This window comes from Poecilia reticulata, linkage group LG19 (genome assembly GCF_000633615.1).
Source record: "Poecilia reticulata strain Guanapo linkage group LG19, Guppy_female_1.0+MT, whole genome shotgun sequence".
Taxonomy (NCBI): Eukaryota; Metazoa; Chordata; class Actinopteri; order Cyprinodontiformes; family Poeciliidae; genus Poecilia; species Poecilia reticulata.
Genome location: NC_024349.1, coordinates 10,724,304 through 10,746,386, shown reverse-complemented (window position 1 = coordinate 10,746,386; position 22,083 = coordinate 10,724,304). Strand labels below are relative to the sequence as shown.

General features: G+C 37.6%; 1 protein-coding gene across 1 annotated transcript in view; it reads right to left on the bottom strand.

Annotated features, from left to right (window-relative positions):
* Nucleotides 1–14,410: 14,410 nt before the first annotated feature.
* Nucleotides 14,411–22,083, bottom strand: part of LOC103481816 (calcium-activated potassium channel subunit alpha-1) — a 111,982-nt gene continuing 104,309 nt past the window's right edge. Inside the window, exons 30-31 of the mRNA XM_017310693.1 lie at nt 21,138–21,166; nt 14,411–18,275 (exon numbers count right to left, since the gene is read on the bottom strand). Of these exons, the coding sequence (XP_017166182.1) occupies nt 18,124–18,275; nt 21,138–21,166 (181 nt within the window). The 3' untranslated portion in view covers nt 14,411–18,123. The remainder of the gene's footprint in view (nt 18,276–21,137; nt 21,167–22,083) is intronic.

Sequence of the window (22,083 nt, the reverse complement as noted above, 5' to 3'; positions counted from 1 at the left end):
TGCTTTTTCGCAGCCTTACTTCCACTCATGTCCAAATATGCAGTTCAGGTCTTTGGTTTAAAGTATTTTTTGTCTCTTTTTCCCTCAGAGTCCCAAATCCAAACAATTCCAGAATCCACTAGGTTTGCTTTCACCCTGACAAAATGTAAACTCCATCTGTAACTGGTTACCATGTTTCCAGTTTGATCAGTGAATGTTGGGAAAGTTATTATTATTATTTTTGTTTTATTTTTTCATTCAAGACCTGCCTTGTTAAATTGAAGGAAATTCCAGACGTTTTCTGTGTAATCCCTGGCAGATGCAGGAAACGCTTCCAGTGGTCACAACATGCTCGCCATCAAATACTATCTGTCTCTGGTCTCCGTGACGGCTCTCATTATTGGAGGCCACCGAATAGTTACCAACTGATAAAAGCATATCACTGTGTGCAGGAAATTGAATTCTGGAGGACATAAATTCTGATTGGGTGAGATCATAGTCTGAAGCTAATTTAAGGAAGATTAAATTAATTTCAATGACATCCCTTCTATCTTGACGAAGTCGGAACATAACATAATGTAGCTCTGTTGCCTTGAGATAAGAGGATAGTCATTTTAGACCGAGCACACAAGAAGCTGAGGATGAAGCCCTAATCCCATTTCTACAACCATATTTTAACAGAACATGATGGAGGATACAGACTGTGTGACAGCCATTATTCAGTAAGGGGATTTTGTAAGTCTTTCATTTTGGTGTGATAATTTAATTGACTGCTGACCCAAAGCCTCGGGACACAGCCTGCCGTCATACACAGCCGGCTCAGTGTTCATTTTCACAGTCACATTTCTTGTTTAGTCTCACATAAACAGTACATGCTGTTTTTCAGGGAAACAAGTCGTGAAGCTTTTGCATTTGCAGTATGGAGGACAAAACGGTCTACAGTAGCTTGAATTTTATGAGATAGAACTACACAAAATTGCACACTAGTATTCCGCCCAGTTTCAGACGGCCTCTTGTCCAAGCAAGTGCCATCAGAAGTCGCCTAATTAATAGAGTTCAGCTGTATCTATTTTATCTTGGTATAAATTCAGCTGTTCTGTGAAGTCTCCCAATGTGAACAACTAGAATCACAAAGACAGAGGAAGCTCCAGCCGTCTTCTTTTGACTCTGATTAGCTTCCTTTTCCACCATGCTTCACTACAGTGATCATGTGTTCAGTTTGAGGCAAATTGATGGTTTCCCTCTACATGCAGCCTTTTCCACATTGACCCAAAATGCACAAACGGTCCACCTGTCTTGCTGCAAACTGAATTTATTTAGACTTTCTTTCAAAAATGGTTTTCTTCTTGCTACACTTTCATTTGGGGAGGATATAACCCAAAATTGTCCTGTGAACAGATTCTCTCACCTGAGCTGTGAACCTCAACAGCTCACCCAGATGTCCTTTGCTCTCCCTTCCTGGCCTGTCCAGTGACGATCGGTGACCATGTTTTGACGTTGTGCTCTAATCTTTAGATTTTCAGATGATGGAAAGAACAGAGGTCTTTGAGGTTTTTATAGCTTCAGATATTATTTTAACCTCCTCTACTTTTCACCTTATCTATTTAATGTGTCCATTGCTCCTTATTAAGCTGTTTGCTAACGGAGGTGAAACTACACAAAGTTGGACTTCTGAAACACATTGTGTAATCTTATTAACAGGAAATAACATTTCATCTAAAAAACATCGTTTTTTATTTTATTTTTTATTTAAAAAAAATCATGTATCTTTTTCCTTTCAATTTACATTTGTTTATTTTGTATTGATCCATGTTTATGTATGTTACTAACTTTTGTAAACGTCAGACATCTTATTATGCCACATGTCTCAATGTATGTGACTCTCATAAACTAGTAGTTTATCCTTCATACAAGCTTCTCTTGAGTGATTTTTTTTCAGCTCAAGGCAGAGTCCCTTTGGTTAAACTCTCCAAATGACTAATGAATTACAGATGAACAGTGACGCAAATTAATCTTTCAGAGGTCCTTGGATAATATGGGAACCATTTAAAACTTGAATCAATAACTCTGAAGTTGAAAGCATGCAGGCGCTCAGCATGTACGGTCACAACAAACAGAATGCAGACTGCAGGCCGTCCTAAATCTCTGTGACAAGCGCAGTCATGCTAAATCAGGGAAAGTGAAAACTTAAATGCCTGCATAACTTTATCAGATGCGGCTCTGTGTTTTCTCTGGGATCAGATAAATTTCAGCAAACAGAACCGCGGAAATGAATGAATCATCTAAACTTCAGCCGCTTTCACCCAGTGTCAGGCTGCTTTGGATAGCAGTATTCAACATATGATTAAATATTTGTTGTAAGATTACTTAATACAGTGAAGAAAGATGTCATTAGGTTCCACATGCTTGATAAAAGTTACACTCAGTTCTAAATGTAATCAGTTTCATGTTAAATTTCTGTTTCACTATACAGCCATCATTCGGCTACCGTCGATCCTGGTGTCTTTTGGCTTGACTCTTGTCTTCAGAAAAACTGAAAAACATTTGTTTTTATCTCATTACTTTAGAAATCTGTATTAGTTTAGCAATGATTGGTCTCTCTTAAACTGTACTCATATTAATAAGGCCTGAAGAATTCATTCCATTGCGCATTTAATAAAGTCAGATTTCTAGATGTACCTCATAACTAAAACTTTACACATTTTTAGATATGAAAATTACATGGCCCTAAAAGTTTGTATCATTTTTGATACAAAAATGTTGATGTCTTAAAGGCTATTCTTTTCTTAATTTCGCCGTGACATTATGATGGAGTAAAAAGAAGATATTCATTTTTAGTATTTTTCCTTATCTGAGAAAAATTACTTGCAGTAAAAAAAACAATAGAGCATTTTTTTCTTAACTATAAGAAAAAAATATTTCTTATAGCTAAGAAGTATCTATACAACAACATTTTTGTTATAAATTCAGGCAAATGAACACCATTATTCTAGCATATCATTTCTTTATCTTAATGTAAGTGAAGTTAGCAATAATTAAAAATGGTAAATTGTGTTCAAAAGGGTTTTTGCACAGTATTTGAACTCTCTTTGCAACGTTTTTAAGTACTTGAGTAGTCAAACGGGTCACTGGGTCATGTTGTTTTCACGTCATTTGGCTGTGTCACCCCTTGTCAGAGTAATGACTCCAAAAGCCTGAGAGCTGATTTCCTTATAAATGTGTTTCCTGTTAACTATAATCTAACCCTGACATGTTGGCTGTGCTTGTTTTCAATCTGCAAGGAGATAGCTAATCTGTCCCACCTGTGTGTCCATTACTTAATATTGCACAATGGTCATTATCTACTGAGGACACTCGTGTGCTGACATATAATTTGAGCTGTATTATGCATAAAGTGCTTTCATGCCTTTATGATGATGTCTTTTTAATTGCCAGCACATGACTATGAATGTCCAATTCTTTCCTTACACAATCATCTCCCCTCGCCTTCCCTCTCCTCATGTTCCCCTCTCCCCCGAGCCTCCTCCTCACCTCAGACCTGATCTGCGGATCAGCCACCATCCTCATCTGTCTCCTCCTCCCACCCTCCCTTTCCTGCACTTCATCTTTCAGAACTGTAACCTACGGTGACCAGCTGTGCAGGGAGCCCCTGAGTGTGTTTATGCTGATCTGCACTTTATCACACACAGCCGCACAGCTGGCAGCTTAACTCGGAGCGTATTCCAGCCTTCCCTGCCGCTGGCTATGTTTTTTTCTTTTTTTTAAATGTGCTGGTCACATCTCACACCACTGCTGCTTGTTGCTCTCTCTCCAGCTGCTGCCCTGCTGTGGAAGGTGGGCTGAACTGTTAATGGCCTGTGGAGTGCAAACACCGGTGCCTACCGCTGCCTCAAGGCAGGCTTGCAGCATCCCTTCCAGGAAGAGCGCAAAACCGAAACAAATGCCAGCATTCACAACTGCTTCATTGGTGCCATGCGTGGTTTATCACTAGACTCCTTTGTCTTAAAGCATTCTATTTATGCTTGATACCTTCTGTTGAGATGTTCTTACACATTTTAAAGCTCAAATATTCTCCATAAAATAGTTTATTTTTGAAATGGGAAAAAAGAGAGAGATTTAAAGTAGCAGAGAAGTTAGTGCCAGAAGACAAACAACACATTTGTGTTCCGGTGTTTGTGTAAATGACCTTGAGAAGATGTTGTGCTTAGCAGGATCTGAAGAAAATAAAAACATTTCTCAAATGTGTAAGTAGTGAGGGTGTTATGGATTAATATATAACTTTCCATGGCTGGAAGATCATCGTTGTATTAATAGATTTTGACAAAACTAACGCTACCATGGGAGTATTTTCTGGGTCTTCTAAACYTGGTGACTTATTGAAACAAAATACTCTTCTTTGGTCWTTTTTTTCTCTCATTTATTGTTTTTGATCTGAAATTTAAAGTATGAAAAATYAGGCCTTTTTGTTTTTTGAAATTAGMTTCAAATACAGCAACCAGTAACTTTTTCAGTTTTTCACCGAAKGAATGCGGATTGTTCTGGCCAATACACGGCTCCTTCCAAAGAGGAGGTCTGGTGATGAGTTGCCTCTTGCACTGCCGGCCTCCCGTCACCAARCAGATGCTGTGGAAYACGTTCCCTCCTCTCCGTCTTTATGGATCCACAGTGTCCCAGCAGCCTATCAGGATGGAGAGATCTCTATCACCTCCGCTGCCTCAGAGCACCTCAAGAAGAGCTGGTACAGGCTCTCATACAAGGTGGCAGCTCCTCACACTTCAGCATTCAGATCACCTCGAGTAGCACAGATATCGGGGAAAAAAAGTGAACACACTTCCCACCGCTGTGACCAAATTTAGATTGACTGAAGGTATCTGCAGGCCGTAGCGCCCCCCCCATCCGCCATCCTGTCAGAGCAGGCCTGCTGGTTACCCTCCACATGAGAGACAGAGGAGCGTGGAGACACATCAGAGGGAAAAACTGGCTGCAGACAGAAGGGGGAGGCAGAGGGGAGTGAACGCTTTGAAGCCACTGGAGGTGATGTCAAGTTTGCTTAAACTCAAGCGCGGTGTTTGAATATGCCGGCCACTAATATGGCACCAGTATCTCTGTCCTCATCTCTGTTTTCTGTCACTATGTACAATCTTGGCTCGTCTCCTCGGCTCCTGACAATGTCCTTTCACATCATGTTATTGCACCCTTGGAGCTGCAGTCAGCAAGCCGTCACTCAGCTTCTTTGTCTGAAAGTCAGGGTTGGGTTTTTTGCACTTAACGCACTCAGTGCTTGTGTGAAAGAGATGGAGGATTTTCTATCTGTTTCTCTGTCAAAGAGTCATCGACAGTGGAGCCAGAATAGCTCCCACTGGTTTCTCTGGGTCTCTGACAAGTGTTATTTTTGTGGAATGACGGCCTGACCTCCTTTTTAGGAAGATCTCTCTGAGAACCAGAGTTGGGTCTTTGTTTTATCGTGTACATCGGCATAAAAATATTCAGTATGTTCTTCGGGGTGTGTGACTTGCAAAAAGATGCATCTTATTTTTTGATGCATTTGAGGTCAACTCACCCTAGATCCTTTTGGAAATGAAGCCAAAGCCACACTGTTGTGACCACGGATTGGCAGGATACTCCCATGAAACAGTGCAGATGCTTTTTTTGATGCTAATTTTGTTTTTCAGTAATGTTAAACACAACATGACATTTTTAGTTGTGTGTTATGCTACAACTACTTCACTGGAATTTCCAGTCTTTGACCAAAATAAGTATTACATATTCTGGAAGGAGCACTATGGTATTATATTCAGCTCCCCCTGAGTTGATTCATTGTAAATCCAACTTTCTTTGCAATCAAGGCTTTAAGTGTTTTGGTTTATGTCTCTTCCAGATTTCCACATCTAGAGATGGAAAATTTTGCCCATCCTTTTACGGAAAGCCATTCAGGCTCCGACTGATTGATTGGAAAGCATCTGGGGACAGTAATTTTTAAGTCCGGTCAACGATTCCTAATTGGATTTAGGTCTGGACTTTGACTGGATCATTGTAATACATGATTATTCTTTAGTCTGAACCCATCCATTGTATCTCTGACTGCATGTTTAGCACCATTGTTCTGTTGAAAGCTGAGCCTTCCAGTCTGGTTTCAAGTCTTTTGTAGCATCCAGCAGGTATTTTTCTATGATTGTGTAATATTTAGGTTCAACCTACCTCTCATTAACTCTGAGCAGTCTCCCTGCTAAACAGAAGCATTTGCACAGCATGACGTTGTCACTACCATGTCGCACTAATAGAGTTTTTGTGCCACTGTACAGTGTTGTTTAGTCAGAAAAGAAAACAAAAATCTCTCCCCATCTTCCACCACACTCCAGCAATCTTGCAAGTATTGATTTGAAGCAGTTCAATTTAGTGTAGGTACTGTATATAACATTGATCCACAGCAAATGTGGTCTCTAGACACTTTCCAAAACAAAACAGATCAAAGTCTTATACAGAAATATATATTCAGTTCTGATGAATCTTAAAAACAGTTTCATTTACCAGGTATTTCAAGTGAACAAAATCAAGTTCTGTTAAAAATGCAAATGAGTAAAAATCAAAACACAAATAAAACTTGCGTTAGAGGAAATCCAACCAATTGCATTGAGTCATTGGCTGTGCAGCAATCCATCAAAGCGGGTATAGAAGATGGATGGATGGATGGATGGATGGATGGATGGATGGATGGATGGATGGATGGATGGATGGATGGATGGATGGATGGAGCAGCTGTATTTATACTGAGATAAAGTCACAAACAAGTGAAATCGGTAAATGATTGCGCTGGATTTCTTTAGAAGCGCAACAGTAAAGTTGAACCCCAGAAAATGAAATTTATCTTTGTGGTTATAACATGACAAAATACACATTTAATCTGCTTCTGAAAAATTGTGCATTAGAGTGTTCAGTTTCATGCATTTTTGAGTGAATCCGGTCAGCTGTTTGCAGTATGCAATCAGCCATCCTGTCATGGCTACAGAGCAGTCAGACGCAGCCCTCCAGTGTCTTCAGCTGACTCTTCTGGCCCTGTCAAGTCCTCCTTCAATCTGGGAGTCTGAGCAGTCGTGAGGAGCTTGACATGATTGCCTTTAAGCAGCCCCTCTTAGCCAGTGACACACAGCTGCAGCCAGGCACCTCTTCTGACAGTAAGAGCACCATGATGGATTGCCTTGCCAAAACTGCTGATCAAAGGAGGTTAAAGATCAGATGTGCTTCTGGATGCAGCAGGCATGTGCAATCATCACAGATGGCTTTTCCTGTTGAATTGTAGGCTCTGTTTTTAGCTGCTGCGAGCTACAGATGAACATAGTCTATTAATTACTGAAAATGTATTGAGTAGGTTTAAAAGGATGAGTAGGAATTTTAGGAATATTTTTAGCTGATTTAAAGGGTCCAGCTGAGTCTGACTATCATATAAAATACCATATCCTCATTATTCTTTCATTTAGCATATAAGTATCCGTATCCTAAACGACAAGGAAAATAGGAAAAGTTTAGTCTGAGTTTTAATGTCGGAGAGTGAGACAAAAGTGCTGTCAAAAATCACAGCAAATGAAACCACTTTGAATATTCATACACATAAATATAAGTAAAACATCACCTCCAGGATGAGGAAGCTCTGTGCAGAAAAGAGCAGACATGTAAAAGTTTCTGACATGTGTCACGCTACCATTGAGACACAGCCACTGATGTAGGTGGAGCTGACAGCATCCCAGCCACTGAAGATGGCTCTGGGACATACCAAGTTTGGTATGTGTCAGCTCTCATTGTTGTCAGGGTACATCCACTGTGAAGTCAGGATATGTTAACGGCATCATTAAAAAGGAAACATAGTATGAAACAATCAGTTCCAAGTGGCAGGAAAACATTTTTTTGGTGTGTTTTTCCCTCATTTTTTTTTCTAAATACTCAAGTGTAAGACAATAATATGAGCCTTTTATGCTTATTTAGAGTGTGTGGGCAGGATTGATGAGAAAGGTCTAGTTTTTAAAAATGTTTCTGTGAGCTAAGTAGCTTGAAGGGATTTTTAAAGTTCAATTTTAAGGTTTTGACACATTTGCATTAATGTATAGATAGATTTTTGCTCAGCTGCTCTGGCAGCGAAACATCGACACTAAATGTGTGGTTAATCTTTTATGGAAAAGGCAGGAGGTAGAGTTGTTGTTGATATCGTCAGTTAAAATTTGGAGACTGGTCGTCAGTACCATGGAAGTTAAAATKTAAAAAATAATAAGTTAAAAATTAAACATATATACTTTTAAAACTCTGCAGCYGAATAGCAAATGACCCGGAGACCAGGATCGGTTCATGTTCTGGTAACCCTACCCCRCATTGTTGCCAACTCTTGGCAACAGTGCGGGGTAGATTCTTTACAATCTAGATTCTAAAGATTTTAGATTCTTGCAAGGAAAGTAGTAACTGGCTGTCCTAAAAGTTGCTAGATAATGTCATCACCTAAATTGCACATTTGGTCATGTATGATCCAGTCAGTAGAAGAAAAAAAACATTAGGCAACATGAAAAATTATATTTACATAATTCTTATGTTCTTTGTAATCCAGAACAGGATCAGTTGCAGTTTTGCGCATGAGTGATTCAATTGCAATGTGAAAACGGAATGGAGAAGGTTTCTGAGTACTGGCTGGGTTTTCTGCACAAGACTGCTGTCAGACTGATCGCCTGCAATCTTTTTTTTAAATTATCAAAAGTTGCTCAATATAGTGACAAAGATGCTAAGTTGGTAACAGTGTTTTGCCCTGGTCTGATAGAGTATGCCTCTTTACACCTGCTCCCTAAAGCCGCTGATGTTGGTGTGTGGAGAACAAAACTGGTTTCGATCATCCATCCATCCGTCTGTCGGTCCGAGGTAGGAATAGGCCTTGCTGTCAGTCTGCTGCAGTTTGTCAGTARGAAGCAGGGTAACCACTGGACAGTAMCTCTGGACAGGTCAGAGGTATTGAGACAAAAAGGACAAACCACACACAGAACACATGCATGTACAGGGTGAACACAAAAACTCTATGTAAGAACACACAATGGTTGCATTGGACCTTTCTTGCTGCAAGGCAGCAGTGCTAATGATCTGCTAATGCAGCCCTTGCCATCAAAATCTTAAATGTTCTCAAAAATATTCTCATTGTTATGGAATTAGGCAATTAGAAATAAGTCTGGTCATCCTAAAATGACCTCAAACTCAAATGACCTCAAACAAGAAAAGTTTAGCATGGTGTAATGTCAAAAAGTGAGCAAACAGAAGGAGGGTTTTTCTACACTGTGAAAGTAAACCTCTGGTGTCATCTATATGCTCAGGCCTTAACCTCTTGCATTTTTGACAAGTCTAACCAATCACTGCTTAAACATAAACAGAKATTTCTTTTTCTGAATTTGTATACAAAATAAATGGATAATATTATAGTTTTCTTTTAAATGCCATGAATTCTTTAAGATGAATTGATTGGAGAGGAAATAAGGCAGAATGAAGATGATCTGGGTCGATTTGGGAGACTCATTTCAAGGCTAGATTCACATTAATGGCATTTATCATTGAGAGGGAAGATGGTATAATTAGGTTGTCAGTCTACTTTAGGCTGAGCAGACGCTCTTAGCGAAGAAGAATGGACTCTAAGCTCAAGGAGTTGACAGCTAGTCGATAATGCAGCAATTAATGTCATAAATAATTCTAACGCCAATTATATGAAAAGGGACATCATACTGTAAACCAGCCTTTTACTCCCCGCCAGCTCCTGATGTGTTCTGCATCAAACAGAAGCAGCAGAGGTTGTTTTATTTTTTCCCTGCATATGTCAGACATATGGTGAAGTCAATAATGTGGGKYATAAAAATCAGAAGGGCCAAGCAGGAGATTTATTTGCTGATTAAGTTCACATTTAAAATATGATTTTCTTCCTCTTTGATGAAACCTTACCTGCGGTTAAAAAGAGAAACATACCATAAACTCTCTTTTAATCAAAATGATACCACCATTATGTTACTGGACATATAAAAAAGGGCTCAGTTCATAAGGACTGTGAGTAATTTAATGGCAGTAGTGGTTAAATATATCAAACGCTCCTTCTAGCCTTGGAAGGGTCAAGCCCGCAGTAATATATAGAAAAGACTGTGGTGGCTGAAGGTCGCCTCAACTTGTTCTGCATAATGCATGAATCCTGTAACTCTCTCTGACTCCAATCTTCTTCACCAGAACCTTGGGATGAAAATTTTACTAAGTAAATCAGCAAGTATGCTGGCATTTCTATTAACCTCCAGTGAGTGAGCTGACAGAAACATGAATCACGGAGAATGATATCGTACAAATTGTAAATCATCTTTACAACTTTGGCTTAGAAGTAATGTTATGGGATGTTGCCATCTGTTTGTCATTTGCTACAGGTTATTTTCTTTAAGAAAAAAAGAACATATATTTTAAATGTGTAGAAGAAAAATTGAAAAAAAAACAGGCGCTAAATCTCTGAAAACTTAATGTAAAATTAAGCTTCAGATCTGGTTGTACCCACTTGTCGGCAGCCACGGTTGGACCCTGTGTAACTACTACTGTTACCGTTATCAATCCTGTGGGACAGTAAGGGGGGATTTCTATTCAAATCCCCCCTTACTCAAACTTTTGGTTTAAGCTTTTCTTTATAAATCCTGGTGTACTACTAAAACTACAACAAATCTGCAAACCACTATTCAATATTCTTATTTTAGTGCTGGAGTTGGCTTTCAATTAGGTAAATCCCTTTTCTCCATATTTAGGACACTGTGTATACATTTCTGTTTTCATTAGTCATTTTTCCACCAGTTATCCACTGAGCTGCACTGCATCCTGTCACTGATCACCCTGGAAGTTATAAGTCAACTAGTTCCATCATTGATGAATGGCACCCTGGCAGTTAGCCACTGTCTATGCTAAAATATTAAATTAGCCAAAAGCTTTACTTTAGACTATATTGACTATAAGCGTGCATGAGAACAAAGTAAATGAAGCAAGTTATCCTTTTTTTGTTTCAGTGAACATTAAAGGTCAGTATTTTAACCAGGCCTTGCWGACAGATTGCATTGGATAATGGTGATCCATCCTTACAACAGTAATTAAATTCTTATCTTTCTCTGCTTTTAATGCTGAGGGGCACATTACCTTTCTTTCTCATATGTTATATTGACACAACCATGCAAAAAAAGAGATACAAATTCARACTTAATTTTTTTTTKGATTTTTCTCAATTTAAATGCAATCTTTAAGAGWCTTACTGTACAAAACCTTACCATCCCTCATTTCAGTATCAAAGGGGAAACTAATATAAAATGTATATGGCCCTCGGCACAAAGGATGGCACTGCAACTCAGTAGGGGAAGRAATGTGCTAAAAGCTTGGAACATCTGTGTAAACACATGGCTTTTTTTCCAACCATGTAGACACTGTTCTCGTGCCCTTAAGATAGATGTCCAAGGCAATATAGCTTGCCCTGTGGCGATACAGGAATGGCTTAGAACATCTGAAAAACACCAAGCATCAAGCAGCATCCGCTTTAATATTCCAGCTTGATTCTTAAAAATAGATGGACTTAAACAATGGCTTTTATTTGACTCATGAAGAGGTGAACCACCTCCTCACCTCCTCATCTCCTCACGTCCTGGGTGTTTAATATTTAGATTTACAASTTCCCTATGCTGTCTTGAAAAGTGTGGAATTTGATTATCTTCCATGTCTGGGATTTATGAGTATAGAAAATGTCATAAAATCTATATTTTATCACCTATCTCATTGTTTAAATGTGTTATTTATCTCTTTTATCCCTTCTTTCATTGTGTCATTCATTGCCTTCTTCTTTCTTAGTGTCCTTCCTTGTGTCTTTCTTTACTAATGTCAACTTTTTGTTATCTTTCCTTTTTTTACTCCAATCCTTGTTTTCCTTTGTTTTCATTCCTTCTTACCTTCTATTCTTCATTTTTTGCCCTTCCTGTCTGCCTTTTGTTTTTTGATTCATGCTTTCTTTCTTTCTTYCTTTTATTACTTGTGCCTTACCTTGTTTCTACCCTTTCTTTCATCTTATCTTTTTTCCTTGTGTCCTATTTTCCTTCTTTGTCTCCCCCTTGTCCTTTTTCACTTCTTTGTGTCCTCTGCTTTTCTTATATTCTACCCTCCTTCCTTTCTTTCCTTTGTGTATTAACTTCATTTCTTTTATCCTTTCCTTTTCCCCTTCATTGTATCCTACCTCATTTTCATCCCTTTTGTGGTTTTCCTTTTCATCATCATTTCCATCCTTACTCCCTTCCTTCCTTTCTTTCTTGTGATCTTCTTCTTTGCTACCTTTTATTCAGTCCTTTGTTTCCTTCCTTCCTGACTTCCTGCCCCTGGTTTATTCAGGTTCCACATTTAAGGTAAAAAAATAATAATAATAATAATCTTTCATATATTCATGGTGCATTTTGGTATTTTGAATTTTAAAATAATCTTAAAAGACCGAGAACTGTGGGGGAAAAAAATCTACCTTCAAAAGTCTGGAATATGAATTTGTTTTGATCAAAAACATGTGGGAGCCCTAAATTTACAGGGATAGGAAAAGGCACATTCAAACACAACAACAAAGACAGAACCTTCTGCCTTTGTTGTTGTTTAATTCTGTTAATAGCCCAAGGTAAAGATTTATCTGCTCTTGTCAATTTACCTCAGCCTCAATATAAAGCACCAAGGTCACTTTTCCTCGCCTGGCCCACAGGATTAAATTGTCATGTCTCTCTAATAGGCAGCACAGGGAATCATTAGTCCAGCTCAGCTGCCTGACTGATGGGCATTTCAGTCCAATCATGGGAGTGTGCAGCTACAGGCCAGCCAATATTGACACTGTGTCAGGACTGAGAGGGGACGCCTTAATCAGCCAGGACACTCTCGGCATTGATTTGACAAGCTGCCGTAATGACCCCCTTGTTTTGGTAAAGAATCACTGTTTATCCGGGATGGCATTGATGCACTTGGAAAGCTGCATTGTCATGGAAACTATTATCACCCGTATAAGCTGGGCAAAAAATGGTCTTCAGAGGCAACTGTGGATTTTTGTGTTTGTTTAACTTTTTCTCATTTTCTCACATTAAAGCCATCAGCTTTGTTGGGTTTCTTTGGGATTTTATAGGCCAATGCAAAAATAGCTCATATTTGTGAAATGGAAGGAAAATGACCTTAGTCTTTAAAATGCGCTTTTCTTTTAAAAATGTGACATGCACAAATATACAACCCCTTYACTTTGATACCCCAAAATGAAATCAAGTGTAATTAAATGACTCACCTGTGTCTAAAATAATATACAACACAGCTTTTTCGTCAGGATTGTTCGAGGACATTACTGGACAAACAGTGTCTTTAAGACCAAAGGCAATAAATATCTCAATCCTTGAACATTTCAAACTTAAAAAAAATTTTTTAAGCTAACAGGCTGGGTAAGGGGAACACTGAGGTGGAAAAATCTGTCAGCAGAATATCTATTGTTTGTGAAAGTTTGCCACAAACCATGTAAAGAAAACAGAACACTAAAATAAATCGTTCTGGTCAGATAAGACCAGAAATWAAAATTTAAGGCCTACATGCAAAAATACCTGATGTAATATATTCAATTTTCGAGTGTGGCAGCCATAGTTACTATGGATCGGTTTTGATCAAAGTATATTTATGTACTAGAATAGCCTAGTCAAAGTCCATCTATTTGAAAATCTGTGATAGAGCTTGATAATTAAAGTTTACAAATGCTCTCTATATAATCTCACTGAGCCTGAGCCTTTCTGCAAAGAGAAATGGGTCCAGAATGCGAGTCTCTGTATGTGCCAGGCTGGTAGACATAAGGTTTTATGAAAGTCTCGACTCGCTGGGGTTTCACTGCTCTGTTTATGTCTACTGCATAAAATCCAGATGTAATATATTCAATTTTGGAGTTTTATGATAAATGTGAAAATGTTTATAGCCCTTGAACTTTTACAAGACATTGCATTTATAGCAATTCCTTGTGTAAAATTCCTCCCCCTTAGCGCAGGTATTGTTGATRGCTGATCTTAGAGGATGGCTGGATGTGTTTGTTTACTAAAATGAGGTGACACAGCCGCTGGCAGGAGGATCTGGAAAATCAGCCGCCTTTCTGGGAGGTGTTAGACTGTAAATGTTATTGGCATGCTGACAGTCTCCCACAATGCCACAGTGTGTAAAATCGTTAACAAGCAACATAATGGGCGCTCTCTTTCCCCAAGGTGAGGACGTGGGGTGTTTTTATCAGCCTTTTATCCTTAGAGTTCAGAGAGACATTGTTTGATCTGCTTAGATATCAGAAACGAACCTCCTGTTCTTTTTGTACTGTCCATCTGTTTCAGTGATGTGCATTTACTTATAAACGAGAAAAATCTGTAAAAGGCATAACAACTCATTCGATAAAACACCATACATCTGCTTTTAATTTGTGAAAATACAAAATGAAATCATGTACAATTTATGTACAATCAAGTTTATACAAGACAATAATGTTATTTCTGCGTATAGTGACGTAGATATCAAATCGGGACCATCGTTTGACGAGTGGATGTGCTAAAAAGTGCATAAAATGAATACAAGCAATGCTGAATGTGTCTCAACACCACAGGTACCGTCAAACAGGAACACGCTACAAAGAAATACTTTACATTTAAGTTTTACAGATTTACATGAAATACATTGCTTTGCGATGGTGGTGGAAGCTRTTTTTTAAGACGTTCGAGAGTTGAATTACCGACGGTGAGAAAGCAAAACTAGAAGCCTCTTTTCGCAGCAGTGGGTCTTTGTGGAGTCCTCCGTTGGCTTCAGCACTGCCTGGCACATTACTGGCACCGAGGGACGGACAGCTCGGATGTTCTCTGTGCCAGTAAAAATGTCACAAACCTTGTGTTTTGTCCTTCAACATCCAACACAAATCCTAAKCTAGGCCACGAAGAATCACCTGTGGATTCAGAATGTCACGGACTAATGTTATTACTTCTTATCTTCATGGATGCTAAAGTAAAGTGACAACAGTGCCAGTATAGCTGTGTTCCATTATYTAAATAAGACATGACTTCTGAGAGCAAAASAACCATATTTGCTGATATTGTTGATCATTATTGATTTATCGGAATTYTTGTTTCTGGACACAAACCCRTTTTTATGATAGAGCTGTTTGACGAGCGTCCATGCAATGAACCGATCATGGCATTAAGATTGGTGATGGAGTACATTCAAGTTTCCTCATTGCCTCCAAGACAATCCTGTGTCAGGCAGTGCTTACAGCCAAAGGAGGACTTAAAGATGCCCACTTCATGCGATATGTGGCTTTAAAAAAAAAAAAAATCAACTCATCTGCATACTTGGAATATTGTGCCATGCTCTGTTATAGAAACTGTCAACGGTATTATGTGTTAATGAATAGATCTCAGGAAAAAAAACAGCTCTATCATAAAAAGTTACCTTTTGTTTCATTTGTGGTGATATTTTGGGAGTTTTGGTTTGCATAAAAAAGCATTTAAAACATTTACAGACTTGAAAAGGCAAAGATAAGACAAGTACATGTGTATAGAGATAAGGCTAGAGCCATATGCCATTTCAATATGGACACTGGCCGATGTTAACCATCACAAATGTTGTGAATTAGCTCCAAATGGCAAAGAAACCACTGAGTCATGCTGCGCACCACTTGCACTTGGAATCCATGGATGCTGAGTTAAAAAAAAATATAATGTGAGAAGTCCTGAACTTGGAATATCCAGGAGAAAAGTTGTAGGTTTCTTATTAATGCCAACCACCACAAACATGGCTGCCACGCTTGCTAAACGTTGGGAAAGCTTTAGTGGAAAACATTTATTTTTCAGTTTTGACTCTTGGTCAATCGCACTCAGAACGATAAAATCCTACAGAGTGTATTGCAGTGTTTAATGCATAAAATAGAGAGCAAATTTATTGTTGTTTCATACTTCTAACAGTAGGTATCGTAGTTCATGAAGCTCATATCTGCTGGAATCAATCATAAACATACCCAAGTGTTCCCATCTTCTCTCTTCTTACTTACTTTATGAATAATGTAGGTGGAGTGCATACCCAAGTAATAAAACATTACAAGCATATTTCTCTCTGTTGGTAAGTACTTTTGATATATGTTGGAGATAATTAAYAATATAAATGTTCAAATCTTGCTTTTAATTTAACTGCATATTTTCAGAAGACTTTGTATTTACACCATATATTCTTGATTATAATTATGATAATACCCTTTTGTGCCTATCGGCTATTACAGAATAACAGTTTGATGATCATACAAAATTACTTTGAACCACATTTAATGTGACCTGTATATATWTTTTTTGTATTATTGAATACAAAAATACACAAATATGAGAGAACATAAAAAATTACCTTGTCGTGTACGTGTGTACACCCTATACTATTGCTTTATTGAGCCAGCTTTTGATTTATYTCCTGTCAATTTGGGGACAGTTTAGTTCTTCTCTTGTAGGATTTTCATAATATTTGCTCATTTACCTCCTTATGCTAAATCCATAGTTTGCAGAAAGGTTCAAAAAGGAGCAGAACCGTCTCATTTTACATGGTTTGAAAAAAAATTGTATTACCAATTTAAGAAGTGGAAAGCTGAAAATGAATCATAATGTGGTTCAGCCAATTTTCTGTTTTCCAAYGAGCACACCTATGTAGCAGAATTTCAAAATTGTATAATATAGCATATTATTTATCACTTCAACTAATTCAATTTTCTGTTAAATTGCACATAAATGTCACCTTGAAGGTAGAAAACRTTTGGAAGTGATTTATCGTGAGCTAATTGCTTATGTCATGTCGTAAAACRTTTAGCAGACTTTGATTGTTGAAACTAAATTTTCAACATAAATTATTCATAACCAAGTTAGCTGAAACCAAACCAACACCATATTTTTTTTAAATAGCCATTTTTGTTGAGATGTTCAAATGTCTGATGTTTGGCATGGAAATGTACAGCTACAAGGTCAAATTTTACATCCATATTATTTAAAAACAGCAATTAGAAGGTTAGATATGTAGCCTATTGAGATTATGCTGATGTTTTCTTGAGATGAAACCAAAAACGTGAATTATCAAACACTGTTCTCTGCCATATAAGTAAAAAAAAAACAAAAACGGAAATACAGTTCCAATGCGCCTGTTGCTTTAGAAAATGTCTGAATAAATTTGGGTCACACAAAGAGCAAAACTGCAAAAGCATCCAATAATGAAAGGTCAGAAAATCCAAAACCTGCTGCTTGCATTGGGAACAATGCTATTCTCATAAAAACAACTAGCCACTCATTGTTAGTGCTTTCTTTAGTTTATCATAATATTCTTTGGCTCATTTTGAGAATGTTTAAAAGTTTGGGTTTTTTTATCAACTATTTACTGTGTATATAAAACTATTCAGAATTTCTTCTACTATTAACGGTTTTTGCAGCAATGTAGCTGCAGCTCAGGTGCACTGTTGCCCCCTACAGGCGAATTGATGAATTGCAAACCTGTCTCCCTGACCTTTGAACTGATTATCCACCATTTCATAAATTTACCCACTTTAGGCCAGTGCTAATTTCCATCCCTTACTGGATTTCCGACTCCTGTGGTAAATGGAGCGCAGCATCAGTCCTCAACAATGCCACTGTGGTGGTGGATGGGCGTTGGGGTGCAGCTGGATGTAAAATACACATTCTAACAAACTGTACAGAATACATTAACCAGACTCAAATGCAGTAGCAGTAGTTGTTCATGTACAGCTTAAAAGGCAACTTTTACAACTAGAGTCTTTTATCCAGCAGGGCTTATAATCGCCTATGGTTATGCTCTTGCTCAAGTGACCCTCATTCCCCAAAATAAAGTGAAAAAGCAAAAAAAAAAAAAAACAGTCATGGAGTCTGGTCACTGCTTTGCAAACTGAAAGTTGAGTGGTGGTCAGGATTGTCTTTATGTTTCTACATCAGATCAGATGTTACATTGCTGCAAAGATGAAGGAAGAAAAGCAGTTTGTCTTGCTGATAAATGATCCGAGGTCCACACTGACACCCACTCAATATGTCCTCTTGGAAGGTCCAGTTGTCCAGGTGTCGGGGTGAGGTCCGGAGCTCAGCACTCGTCCTCGGCTTCTCTGATGGGTGGGATCAAGCTACTGGCGGATTTATTGTGACCGACTGGTTTGATGGCGAGCGTATTCACAGGATTGATCTGTATGGTCCTCAGGTGGGTATTCTCTGGTTCATCTGTAAACCATGTCTTTTCTGAGAACCAAAATCATATAGAGACAAAGAAGGAGGGGGGGGACATGAGACCATTAATGCTACGCACATGTGTTTGGATTTCAGTCAGTGTTTTTACATGCACACAGAGGTGAAGGTGAAAATTGTACATTAAAAAAAAATCTGCTTAATGTGAGGATCTAGAGGAATTCTAACCTGAATTAAATATTGTCACATTCCTATCACAATGGCCTACATGATTATTTTTTCCCTATTTTAAGGAGGTGACAATATGTAGCTTTTCATAATGCTCCTCAACTCATCCTCCAGGCTGTTTTTATTAAAATATGTATTAAAGATGCAGCTAAATAAATACAAATATCAAAGTTGATTTATTTCGGTAATGTAGTTTAAAAAGTGAACCCTATATACTATACAGAATTATGACACACAAAGAGATATTTGAAGGTTTATTTCAGTTAACTTTGATAATTATGGCTCCCTGCTTATGGAAACTCCAAATTCAGTTTTGTAGAAAATTGCAACTTACCCAGGACTAATTAAAAAAGAAAATGACTGGATGTTATRCCTGTCTACTGCACAATAATTGCATACATTTTTGCATCAGTGCTTTGATAAAACACAGTGGACTAGCACCAGCAGATGACACAGCTCCCCAGATCATCACCAGACATCACAGGATATTTATGCTCTTGAAGCTCTGAGCGACTTTGTTTGAAATTTCTCTGCAGGGYGGACTTGCGCCTGATTCTTGAGCTCCTTTTTCCTCATACATCCGTCCTTCCACTAAACTTTCCAGTAATTTGCTGCACAGCTTCTCAAGCTTCTATCCATCAGTTGCCTGCTTGATGACTGTCAGGTCAGTAGTCTTTCCTATGATTGTGTTGGCCATCAAATTTGTCTTAAAAATATGTTTTTATTTAATTGGTCTTGATAAATTCAAATTTTCAGAGGAACTTAATTTGCAATTTCATTAGCTTCAAGGCAAGATTATTAAAATGAACAGAAATACACACTTATTCTGAAATATATCACTGCGTGTGTAATGAATCTTTGCACCATCTGAATTGCAAATTTCGAAGTGAACTAGTTCAATAGTTAAGAATAGTTAAGAATAAGAATAGTCAAAAGTTAAGAAATTAACTTTTTGATATTATTTCTAACTTTTATTAGATGGATCTCTGTACTGCCTTTGAACATGCTGCTTTGTTTTCTCTGCAGAAATGCAGCCCACCCTGTTAAAATAGTATATTCAATAACACTTTTTATATGAGATGCTTGAAAAAAAGTTTGCTTTTCCAGAACTGTTGAACAGTCATGGGGAAACCTAGGTGTATATTGCTGCTTCAAATAGAATGAAATAAGGACAATATAAATCGGATGCAGTGCATCAAAAATGCTTAACCTCAGAGAATCTATCGTTGAACCCCAGGAATGTAGCAACTGTTATAGTCCAAGCAAAGTGAAGTCCATAATTCTGTGATGAGAATGATTATTCACATGTGAGAAAAGACATCTTTGAGACCCAACAGATTTCARTCATMATTTCCTTTGTTGGTTAATAACATTAAAAACAACAAAACACTGAATGAGTATCAWTAGTTCAACAGGGATGCCAGGATTTTTGTCCATACATGTAATATCTCATGGTAGTATAGAAGYTGTGAATTGAGGTTGATTTGCAGCTTCAGGATTTGAGTAYTTTGAACTCCTTGAGTTGATCAAGAAGCGATTTATATGCCAAAGTATTCTAAAGCCAAATGTGACATCATCATTCATCCAGGACAAAACTGGATTGTGCAACAGGACAATAATCCCAAGACAACATGAATTGCATAATAAAATACCCCAACTGACAATGTTGAAGGACCTTAATAGATCTGTTYATGAATGAATGTGTGCACACTTCAGTGAAATGATGCAAAGTTGATGACGTCACACAGAAAATGATACACTAATTCTTGTTAAAGGTGCTACTACACCTGTTTTCACATTACCAGTCACGTCAGTCTTCGTTTTCCCAGGACTGTGTGCTTGGATAGTACAAAGTTTGAGATGCGCGTCAAACTTTTGTTTGAATGCAGCTTTAATTAAATTAATCAAGCCTATTGAAGGTTTCTTTTGGTTAACTAGACAGGTGCCTTTCAATAAATTAGAACATTGTTGAAAATCTACTTATTCAAGAGTATCARTTTAAGAAGTCAAACTCATGTACACAAAGAAATATTTCAAGATGTATGTATATAAATGTTGCGTTATGGCCTAAAAGAATCAGGGGRAAGACTTCTGACTTGACATTTGTCCATCAATCACTTGTCCAATAGTCCTTGACAAAAAGGATAAGCAACAAAATGTTATTGCTGAAGAAGCTGGCTATAATTTGAAAGCTGTATTTCAATTAGAAGTTCAGTGGAAGGAAAGCAATCKTGATRAGAACAGGATAACCAATGATTTTCATTTTAAATCTATACGTAATAAACTTTAAAAATGAGTTTGTATTTCTGAATTATAACTGAAATACACAAACTTTTCTAAGACATTTTAATTTATTAAGTTGCACCTGTATGTTTGGTAGGTCCATAGGCATGCGTTTAAATTAACGTTACTTAGCAGCAAAGTTGTAGTGGTACACTTCATTCACATGTGTGAGCAAATACATGTTTTCAATGATACAACATCAAGCATCACGTGATAAAATGCAAATTAGCWTCAAACCGTTTGCTTGCAAACACACTGTCTAGAGTCGAATCTAATGTGAGATGTGGTGCATGTGTCATAATAATCATGCACCCCTGATGCATATTTAGAGGGCAAAATGTCAACAAGGACATGACCGTGCTCAGAAAATGAAGTAACATCATGCAGAATTATTTATCTCCATACCTTGGCCAACTCTATTGATCCTTGTTGCACTTCAGAAAAAGAAAGTAGTACACTATATGTAAGCTAAATGGATTTATTAATAAGAGAAAACTGTGCAGCATGATGATAAGCAAAAAGAGGCATGTGAATGTATTACATATGAACATAGAACAAGTTAAAAGGAGGTTATAATTATCTAAACAGAAAATAAACAGCCTATGTTAGACGATTCTGGTTTGCTGTTATAACCCCTCCATTTGCTGTACTAAGCAGATTTCTGTTTTTCATGAAAGTTGCTAAAGAACGAAATGAAACCAAATGTGGAACAGACAGTAACAATACCAAACATGCTACATTTGTATAGAGGCTGAACTTAGACAAGCACAAGAATTATTCAAGGCTTTTTTTTTTTTTTTCAAAATGAGAAATAATAAAAGACTGCATGATTATTTTTTAACTCCAGGTGTTTTTTCAACTGCAATACGAGAAAAGGAAGGAAAGTTAAAGTACATGATAGTTYACACACAATACTTCCAGCATCTCTGCTACTGAATGTCTTARAGGAAACGTTTTTTTWAAAAATGATCATAATTAATCGATTAATAGCAAATAAAAGTAGGCTTCTCACCTTATTTCAAACATATTCAACAGAGCTGAGGCCATTTCAGAAACTTAACGTTAGCCTGCTATGGCTGGAACAGTTTGTTGCAGATCTTTGTCCTGCTGCATGTGTAAAATTTTTACTTTGTTAGTCATAAAAAATCTACAATAAATTGACACTTGTGCACACAATAATAACTTTTTTAAGTTTGACATTTTTGGGGTGTGATCAGTTCACACTGCAAAGGGAACTGCTTAAATGGATCATAAAAAAACTCTGAATGTATTTGAGCTTAATGCCGATAAGAGAAAACCTCTGACGGGTACAGAACATATACCGCTCGACTAGTATATGGTGCAGGGTTAA